Genomic DNA, 9,981 nt, shown 5'->3' on the forward strand with positions numbered 1-9,981 from the left:
AACCAAAATCAAACAGAACAAGGGAGTACCTTGCTCTGATACCAATTGAAAGTGCGTTATATCGACTAGAGGGGGGTGAATAGGAGATTTTTAGAATTTCATCACTGAGGAAATTCCTTTTGAGGAAATTCCTCACTGATGACTAACTTACAACGGAAACAGTAAAGGATCATAAGTGCAAAGTTTCACAACAGCAGTTTTTCGGAGTGAGGAAAGTGAAAACAGATTGCACTGTGAGCAGGCACGCAGAATACAGATGAGGATTAACTAACGTGAAGAATTTGGGGTTGAGGAAATTCAGAGAAAGTCTTCAGCAAATTCTTCAAACAGTAGCAGTGAATGTCATCAACACATAATACGAGGAAAGTAAGGAGTTGAGGAACTAGAACCTGTTTCTCAGTGAAGACAGTCGTTGATGACCCAGTTCCAACTGCTGTGACAGTCGTACATCTGATTTGGAACGGCTTGGTATTGAAACCAAAGCACACACAGTCCCGGGACACACAGTCCCTACCGTGTTCTCCTTGGGCTAAGAACACAGAGTCCTCGCCCAACACTCGTGGTAAGTCTTCAGGGCAGACTTCCAAACCCTCACAAACTTGGTCACCCGGCAATCCACAATTGACTGCTGGAAAGCTCTAGACCATGACGCCTAACCGTCTGGAGGATGCACAGTCCTCAAAGGTAAAAGGCTTCAGTCCCACACAGGAACAACTTCTTCAGTGATGCTCAATCACTAGGTTTGGTTTTTGGTTTCGGTGTATGGTGTATTTCCTCACTGATGAATTACTCTCGAAGACTCTGAAGAATTGGGTTGCTCTTATGACAACTCTCAGTTTCTAATGGAGCAGCCAACCAGCTAATGGTTGTGGGGGTGGCTATTTATAGCCTGGGAGCATCCCGACATGATTTGACACTAATGCCCTTAAATAATATGACTGTTGGAGTGGATAAGACCAATGACTTGGCGTGTCTATCGAAACGGTCGGAACCCTCAACGGTGGGAGTCCTCATGTCACTCGTATTCCTCACTTGAGGCTTTTGGTAGGATTAGGCTTGGGTTGAGCATCATGAGGAAATTCATTCCAAAGTGTAACTTTGACCCCCTTTAACAGTACGGTGTTCCTATTACTCAAATGCGAAGAAAATAAAACAGAAAGAGTAAATCTTCATGCTTCAAATTCTTCAAAGTGATTTTCTTCAGGACACACCGAATTCCTCAATTTCAGTATCTTCATGAGGAATATCAATTTCATCACAGATTCCTAGCGATTCATTTCTTCAGCTTCAAGCCAATTTCTTCAACCGAAGATATATATATTTTTAGGGGTCGATATTCTTCAAATATCTCAAACTTCTCAAAGACTTATAGATCCTGTGTACACTCATAAACACATTAGATACTTAACCTATAAGTCTTCAAACCACCAAAATCACTAAGGGGCACTAGATGCACTTACACAGATACTAATCTTTCAGGTGTGGCTGAATCTCACACATTCAACTGCTAATACTTGAGAGTATCCTCTCACCTCCTATCGGCGAATCAACAAATTGGGTTGAATACTCTACCCTCGAAAACTGCCTCGATCCCACGCGCTGGTGGGTTATTGCAAGACAATTTTTAATTGTTGAGCAATCGAGAACAACATTCGTCTAGCTATTGCCAGAGAGTGCTAGTCAGGTGTCACATAGTGTAGTGTGACGTCTTACTATCGGGCACCACACAAAAGGATCAGCTGAACGAAATTTTTTCAAATGCAGTCTAGTTTGTGAAATTTTGACATCTCGGGTCAAATTTGTCGATTTTGCCGCCAGCTCAAGCAGCTCGGGAAGCACTGCTCGGAGGGGCGGCGACGCCGTCTTGGCAGTCCACGAGCACAGAGCATGTGGTGGGTGGCCTATGGCTTGTTGCTGGAGCAAGTCACCGGCAAGGAGGAGCGACAGAGTACGCGCTGGCAACGAGCAGCAGCGGCAACAACCCATGGCGACGGGTGCGTGCGGGCAGACAATAGAGGTGCGACAGTGAGGAGAGCAGGTGAACAAGGGGTAGATGGCATGCTGACAGGTGGGCCCTCCTTTAACTTAACAATCAATGTCGTTTGTGTTGACAGTATGATCTGACCTGCGGGCCTGGTATGTCAAATATTGGATTAATTTGCCTCAAATCGATCATCAATGTTTGTTTATTGAGAGAAATACTCCAGCATTTGAGGCGCCCAAGGTAGTAATAAGAGCATCTCCAACAGCCGCGCTACCCGCGGCGCGCTAAAATACAATTTTCAACGTGCGGTTTGGTTGTTTTGGCGCGGCGGCTAACGCTCGCTCGAGTAGGCACGCTAAAATGCAGCGCCCGCGCGTAGCTCCAGCAGGCGCGCTAAAATGCAGTTCGGGCGAGCAACCGACGCTTGCCATGTGTTGCATTTTTATCCATTTTGAACATAAAAAGGATTTCAAACATCAAAACAAAGACATGGCATAATTTAAATCACACAAACAAGTTCATAATGATATAAAAAGTTCATGCCCACAAAATCATCCAACCAAGTTCATGCCCACTAGTTCAAATTCATGCCCACATCAAGCCTCGTCCTCGTCTTCATCTTCATCTTCATCTTCCTCTTCCTCCGATTCATCATCCGAAGCGGATTCTTCCTCCTCCTCTTCAAGGGTGTTGGCAAGATCATGCGAAGGTGTTGGCACACCGAAAGACATGCCGCCCATGGCGCCCGGAGGTGCTCCCATGCCTCCCATGAGAGACGCAAAACTCGTACCTCCCATGCCGCCAATGCCACACGGAGGTGCTCCGAAGCCATCCATGCCTCCCATGACGCCAATGCCACCGCATCCCATGCCGCCAATGCCGCCTGGAGGTGCTCCGAAGCCATCCATGCCGCCCATGCCACCGCCACCCATGCCGCCAACGCCGCCCGGAGGTGCTCCGAAGCCACCCATGGCACCCATGCCACCGCCACCCATGCCACCGCCACCCATAGCTATGCCACTGCCACCCATGCCGCCAATGCCACCGCCACCCATGCTGCGAAGCATGGCTCTTTTTTGTATCAAGACCTCTTCGCGGGTAAGATTGATATACTCCTTTTGCGCCTCACTGAGAGTAGATATGTCCAAGAAGAACAAATACTTCTCCCATTCCAACAACCTAGATCGCTCCTCCATGGCCACCTTCCTCTCCTCCAATGTCACCTTCCTCTCCTCAGCCGCCACCCTCCTCTCCTCGGCCGCCAACCTCCTCTCCCCGGCCGCGGCATCTTGGGTCCTTGCCATCTTCCTCACCTCGTTCGCTTCTTTTCTTGCCTTCACAATAGCTTCCATAGCATTTTTGTGCTCATCATCCCCTTTCCTCTTCTTCTTTTCTTTTGTATCTTTCTTGGACCCATCCGGTCGTTTTGGCACCATCCGGTTGTCCACCTCGAATTCATGGTCATCGAAATGCATGTCATTGGTTTGAGACCAATGAGAATTGTTGGAGCCAACACCCATAGTTGATATATATGCCTCATCGTTGATACTAGAAAGGATATACAACGAAGCAAATGAGCTATCTATATGTATGCATTCAATAAATAACAGCAACAATTTTTTTACCTTTGGTGCATTTCCTCGAACACCTTTTGCGCGTCGGCCGGCGGCTCAACTAGTGAGCTCGTTGGCGCTTCAGGAGCCGTCGCGGCCGTCACACGCCCTGCAAGTCTCTTTCTCGATGGCTTGGAGGAGCCGGATGCCACCCGTCGTCGAGGTCATCTGTGGCGGCATGAAAAGGCTGCGTGCGACGCCGGTGCTTGAAGGAGCGGCGGCGGCGGAGAAGCCAAAGCTCCCAACGCTAGGGTTTGCGGCGGCAGGGGCCGCAGCGGAGGAGTCGCGGGTGTAGGAAGGGGTGAAGGGGGTGCCGGCGGCGGCGCGCGGCGGGGCGAAGGTGGCGCGGTGGAGAGAGAGCGACGCGAGCGCTCGAGTGTGCAGCGCATTGAAGCGGACGCACCTAATAAGCAGCGCGTGATGCCGATTGCGACCGCGCGCTGTACTCTTTATGCCGCGCGCGCGTTTATCACGGGACCGCTGGAGCAACTTTTTTTATTGTGCGCGTTAAAAAAGCGATTTTGCAGCGCGGCGCTATTTTAACGCGGCTGTTGGAGATGCTCTAATTTTAAAATTGAGGTTCATTAAGGTTCTCTTGAATGCATTATCGTCATGTAATATCCTCTTAGGTTAAAGGTATCAAGCTCATCTCTGTCCAGGTGTTTGTTATCAATGGTGCAATGGCCCGAAATGACCACCCGAAGAGATAAATGTACACTCAATAATCCTTCAACTTCTACCGGGTTAATGGTGCAAACAAGTGCAGCAAACGGCGATGATACCAGAAGATGAGCCCAATTAAAGCATCATGTACAGACATTAGGAGGATCGAACAAATAAAGCAGTAATTAGGCAGGGATACAGTGCAGTGCAGTGCAGTTCGTGTGGCACGCAAATGTCACAATGCCAACACCGGAGCTGGAAATGGCGATCATTCCTTGGGCTTTGGCTGCTTGACTATCATCACCGAGCAGTGCGCGTGGTGGGCGCAGTAGTCGCTCACGCTCCCGAGGAATGCCCTGCGAGAATTGCCCAGGGTTGAGGCAAAATCAATGACCACTAGCTCTGCACTGCAGCACCGGGAGACTGGAGAATGGAGATGAATAAATCCCATCAACTACGTACTGTACCTCTTGATGGCGCCGTAGCCATGGCTGCCGACGACGAGCAGGTCGGCGTGGTGCTTCTCCACGGCGTTGCAGAGCACGTACCTCGGCTCCCCGTCGATCACCTCCACCACACCCTGCACCTGCGATCCATCCCGTACGTGACTGTTAGGCAGAGCAGAATTAATCGGCGTGATCTCGATTTGGCAGCAGCGGTGGTACCGAGTTGGCGGCGCAGAGGCGGCGAGCCCTGTCGACGACCTCGTCGGCCCTCCTGCGCAGGTCCGCATCCACGTACCTCACCACGTCCCCGGCGGCGGCTGAAACCGATCGGTCCCCAGAAATCAGCGCTCCGGCCAGTTCAGATAACCAAGAATTAGTAGTACCAGGGAGGGGATCGCGGACGGCACGTACCGGGGCCGCCGAGGGTGACGACGGAGGACACGGCCGGCTTGGCGTGGACGACGACGAGCTCCGCCGCGGCCCCGGCGCCGGCCGTCTCCGCCACGTAACGCACGGCCCACTCGAGCGCGCGGTAGCTGTGGTCGCTGTCGTCCACGCCGACCAGCACCACCGTCTTGCCCCTCCCCTCCTCCGCCGGACCCGCCGCGGCCGCCTCGGCCTCAGCCATCGTACGCGGCAGTCAACGACGCGAGGATTAAAAAATGATGAGAGTAGGTTTCTTGGCTCGGTCTGCTGTGGTTTGCTTGCCGTCCTAGCTGCAGGACGATGCCTATATAATGATGTGAGCTGGAGCAGAGCACCGACGAAACCGCGGAGGCCAAGTTGCGTGTGGCCGCGGAGTGACCTGACCGGAGATAATGGATACCGGTGGCACGCTGCCCCGGTTTCCGTTTGGTTTTGCTTCTTGCCCCTTCTCGATCGATCCTCATCTTCCCGCTGGACTGGACCTGGATGGCGACGGCGACGACGGCGACGGCGCGGAGCATGGTGACTGTTTCTGTTCGCTCGGTGCGTGCTGATTGGTGACGCACCCATGCGTGTTGAGGTAGCTACTCTTTTTCTTTTTCCGCCAATAACGAGGCAACGTCGTTCCTTGGTGGCCTGGTGAGGCCATCCCAGCGAACGAAGGAGGCTCTGTTAGGCGAGGATAGTTTGAGGGGAAAAGCCTTTTTCGTTCGCGTTTCATCCACAACGCCTATCTCCACCATCCAAACGTGTCATGTTCGGACATGTCGTGTAAGAAAGTTGACAAAGGCATCTGGAGAACCCCTTCCTTTTCGTTCGCATGCATGTGAGGTAGTAGGTGTACTGTTGCTAGATGCTTGCACGACCCCATTGCATCTCCAGCTCATTACAAGAGTAATTTCGGTGATTATCTTTGACGGCGGCTGTAGACTAGCACACAAACACGTTTTAAATGCCATGAAATTAAGATATTATGTTGTTTAAATTATTCTGAATGAATGTTCTCTGAATATTTTTTTTTTAAAACTTTGTTATGTTGGTCTCCGAACTCTGCCATGAAAAGCAAAAGAACTTTTGAAAAACCCTGGCATAACTCATAACTTTTGGAAAATAGTTAGAGAACTTTATTAACTCTTCAAAAGTTCTTCTGATTTTATTGCAAAGTTCTTCTAATTTTATTGCAAAGTTCGAACACACCATTCATAGAGTTCTTAAGAAATGTATACTTGTGAATTAGTGGTTAGTTATGCATATCAAATAAAATTTCTATGCATATGATAAAATTAACAAATAGACTATTAATCTGTCCACATCAGAGTAATTAGCAATGAGCATGGGATGAAAGGGTGCAGGAAATGCGGAGTACCTAGTAAAAAAGCTGACATGTGCAGATTCTATAGCACGTGGCCTCACGTTTGAGTGGACCCACCGCGTCCTTCGCTTGCATGCATCGCCCATCCTAATGCACAGAAGAGCAGCTTGGATTCCCGCTGTGAATGAAACGCAAACGACAAAAAACGCGTCCTCAAACGCGACATGTGCAGCTAGTAAAGCTTCCAACTTTGAGGCTTGTTCCCTTGTCAAACACTCTTCTTACAAGAGCATCTTCAGCCGTGTGCCCAACATCACCTCTCCAGCCTTTTTTTCGCCAGTGAGGGTAAAACGGCCCAGTCGCGTTCCAGCAGCCGGTTTTTCGTCAGTTAGAGCCGAAATTGGCCCCGGCGGTCCCAGCCCGAACCCAGCACGCTGGGGGCGCCCAGGGATGCCGGCGGAAAGAAAAACGACGTGTCACGCCCTGAGACAAGGTCATCACGAACCTCCGGAGCACCGTCACGCTGCCGGAGAACTCTTCTACCTCTCCATCTCTCTTGCTGGATCAAGAAGGCCGAGATCATCGTCGAGCTGTACGTGTGCTGAACGCGGAGGTGCCGTCCGTTCGGTACTAGATCGTGGGACTGATCGCGGGATTGTTCGCGGGGCGGATCGAGGGACGTGAGGACGTTCCACTACATCAACCGCGATCTCTAAACGCTTCTGCTGTACGATCTACAAGGGTATGTAGATCACTCATCCCCTCTCGTAGATGGACATCACCATGATAGGTCTTCGTGCGCGTAGGAAAATTTTTGTTTCCCATGCGACGTTCCCCAACAGTGGCATCATGAGCTAGGTTCATGCGTAGATGTCTTCTCGAGTAGAACACAAAAGGTTTTGTGGGCGGTGATGTGCGCTTTGCTGCCCTCCTTAGTCTTTTCTTGATTCCGCGGTATTGTTGGATTGAAGCGGCTTGGACCGACATTACTCGTACGCTTACGAGAGACTGGTTTCATCGTTACGAGTAACCCCCTTTGCTCAAAGATGACTGGCAAGTGACGGTTTCTCCAACTTTAGTTGAATCGGATTTGACCGAGGAGGTCCTTGGATGAGGTTAAATAGCAACTCATATATCTCCGTTGTGATGTTTGCGTAAGTAAGATGCGATCCTACTAGATACCCTTGGTCACCACGTAAAACATGCAACAACAAAATTAGAGGACGTCTAACTTGTTTTTGCACGGTATGATTGTGATGTGATATGGCCAATGATGTGATGTGATATATTGGATGTATGAGATGATCATGTTGTAATAGAAATATCGACTTGCACGTCGATGGTACGGCAACCGGCAGGAGCCATAGGGTTGTCTTTATACTAATGTTTGTGCTTGCAGATGCGTTTACTATTTTGCTAGGATGTAGCTTTAGTAGTAATAGCATAAGTAGCACGACAACCCCGATGGCAACACGTTGATGGATGATCATGGTGTGGCGCCGGTGACAAGAAGATCGTGCCGGTGCTTTGGTGATGGAGATCAAGAAGCACGTGATGATGGCCATATCATGTCACTTATGAATTGCATGTGATGTTAATCCTTTTATGCACCTTATTTTGCTTAGAACGACGGTAGCATTATGAGGTGATCTCTCACTCAAATTTCAAGACGAAATTGTGTTCTCCCCGACTGTGCACCGTTGCTACAGTTCGTCGTTTCGAGACACCACGTGATGATCGGGTGTGATAGACTCAACGTTCACATACAACGGGTGCAAAACAGTTGCGCACGCAGAACACTCGGGTTAAGCTTGACGAGCCTAGCATGTGCAGACATGGCCTCGGAACACATGAGACCGAAAGGTCGATCATGAATCATATAGTTGATATGATTAGCATAGGGATGCTTACCACTGAAACTATACTCAACTCACGTGATGATCGGACTTGGGATAGTGTAAGTGGATCATGAACCACTCAAATGACTAGAGAGATGTATTTTTTGAGTGGGAGTTTAGCATATTATTTGATTAAAGTTGAACTCTAATTATCTTGAACATAGTCTAAGTCCACTTTGAATATATTTGTGTTGTAGATCATGGCTCACGCGAGTGTCATCCTAAATTTTAATACGTTCCTAGAGAAAGCTAAGTTGAAAGATGATGGAAGCAACTTTGTAGACTGGGCTCGTAATCTTAAGCTAATCTTACAAGCTGGGAAGAAGGATTATGTCCTTAATGCTGCGCTAGGAGATGAACCACCCGCTACGGCTGATCAGGATGTTAAGAACGCTTGGTTAGCACGTAAGGAGGACTACTCAATAGTTCAATGTGCAGTCTTGTATGGCTTAGAACCGGGACTTCAACGTCGCTTTGAGCGTCATGGAGCATTTGAGATGTTCCAGGAGTTGAAGTTTATCTTTCAGAAGAACGCCTGGATCGAGAGGTATGAGACCTCCGATAAATTCTATGCTTGCAAGATGGAGGAAAACTCGTCTGTCAGTGAACATGTGCTCAAAATGTCTGGGTACTCAAACCGTCTAGCTGAGCTGGGGATTGAACTCCCGCAAGAGGATATCACTGACAGAATCCTTCAATCACTGCCGCCAAGCTATAAAGGCTTTGTGTTGAACTACAACATGCAAGGGATGAACAAGTCTCCCGGCGAGTTGTTTGCGATGCTGAAAGTCGCAGAGTCTGAACTCCGTAAAGAGCATCAAGTATTGATGGTGAGAAAGACCACTAGTTTCAAGAGAAACGGCAAAGTCAAGAAGGGCAATTCGAAGAAGAGCGGCAAGCCTGTTGCCAATCCGCCGAAGAAACCCAAGGCTGGACCTAAGCCTGAAACAGAGTGCTTCTATTGCAAGGGTATGGGTCACTGGAAGCGCAATTGCCCCAAGTATCTCGCAGATAAGAAGGCGGGCAAAGAAAAATCAGGTATATTTGATATACATGTTATTGATGTGTACTTAACCGGCTCTCGTAGTAGTGCCTGGGTATTTGATACCGGTTCTGTTGCTCACATTTGCAACTCGAAGCAGGAACTGCGGAATAGACGAAGGCTGGCGAAAGACGAAGTGACGATGCGCGTAGGAAACGGTTCCAAGGTTGATGCAATCGCCGTCGGCACAGTGTCACTTCAGCTACCATCGGGATTAGTGATGAACTTAAATCATTGTTATTTAGTGCTTGCGTTGAGCATGAACATTATATCCGGATCTTGTTTATTGCGAGACGGTTACTCTTTTAAGTCTGAGAATAATGGTTGTTCAATTTCTATGAGTAACATCTTTTATGGTCATGCACCGAATGTGAGAGGATTGTTCATATTGAATCTTGATAGCGATATGCATATACATAACATCGAGACCAAAAGAGTTAGAGTAAACAACGATAGCACCATATTTTTGTGACACTGCCGTTTGGGTCATATTGGTGTAAAGCGCATGAAGAAACTCCATGCTGATGGACTTTTGGAGTCACTTGACTTTGATTCACTTGACACGTGCGAACCATGCCTCATGGGCAAGATGACTAA

At 48.8% G+C, this 9,981-nt stretch overlaps 1 protein-coding gene across 1 annotated transcript; it reads right to left on the reverse strand.

Annotated features, from left to right (window-relative positions):
* Positions 1-4,319: 4,319 nt before the first annotated feature.
* On the reverse strand, positions 4,320-5,545 carry LOC123424761 (universal stress protein YxiE-like). Its single transcript, XM_045108439.1, has 4 exons — positions 5,118-5,545; positions 4,926-5,023; positions 4,728-4,846; positions 4,320-4,616 (listed from the first exon to the last, which is right to left on the reverse strand). Exons 1-4 carry the CDS (start codon positions 5,332-5,334, stop codon positions 4,529-4,531), a joined length of 522 nt encoding a protein of 173 aa, XP_044964374.1. The 5' UTR covers positions 5,335-5,545; the 3' UTR covers positions 4,320-4,528.
* Between the last annotated feature and the right edge of the window lie 4,436 nt (positions 5,546-9,981).

Source organism: Hordeum vulgare, chromosome 2H (assembly GCF_904849725.1).
Source record: "Hordeum vulgare subsp. vulgare chromosome 2H, MorexV3_pseudomolecules_assembly, whole genome shotgun sequence".
NCBI lineage: Eukaryota > Viridiplantae > Streptophyta > Magnoliopsida > Poales > Poaceae > Hordeum > Hordeum vulgare.

What these genes read in the sequence shown, in the direction of transcription:
- LOC123424761 (XM_045108439.1), bottom strand. Translation starts at nt 5,334, where the DNA reads ATGGCTGAGGCCGAGGCGGCCGCGGCGGGTCCGGCGGAGGAGGGGAGG. An exon ending in CGTCACCCTCGGCGGCCCCG is followed by an intron (nt 5,024 to 5,117) that starts GTACGTGCCGTC and finishes GATCGGTTTCAG; the next exon opens with CCGCCGCCGGGGACGTGGTG. An exon ending in GGCTACGGCGCCATCAAGAG is followed by an intron (nt 4,617 to 4,727) that starts GTACAGTACGTA and finishes CAATTCTCGCAG; the next exon opens with GGCATTCCTCGGGAGCGTGA.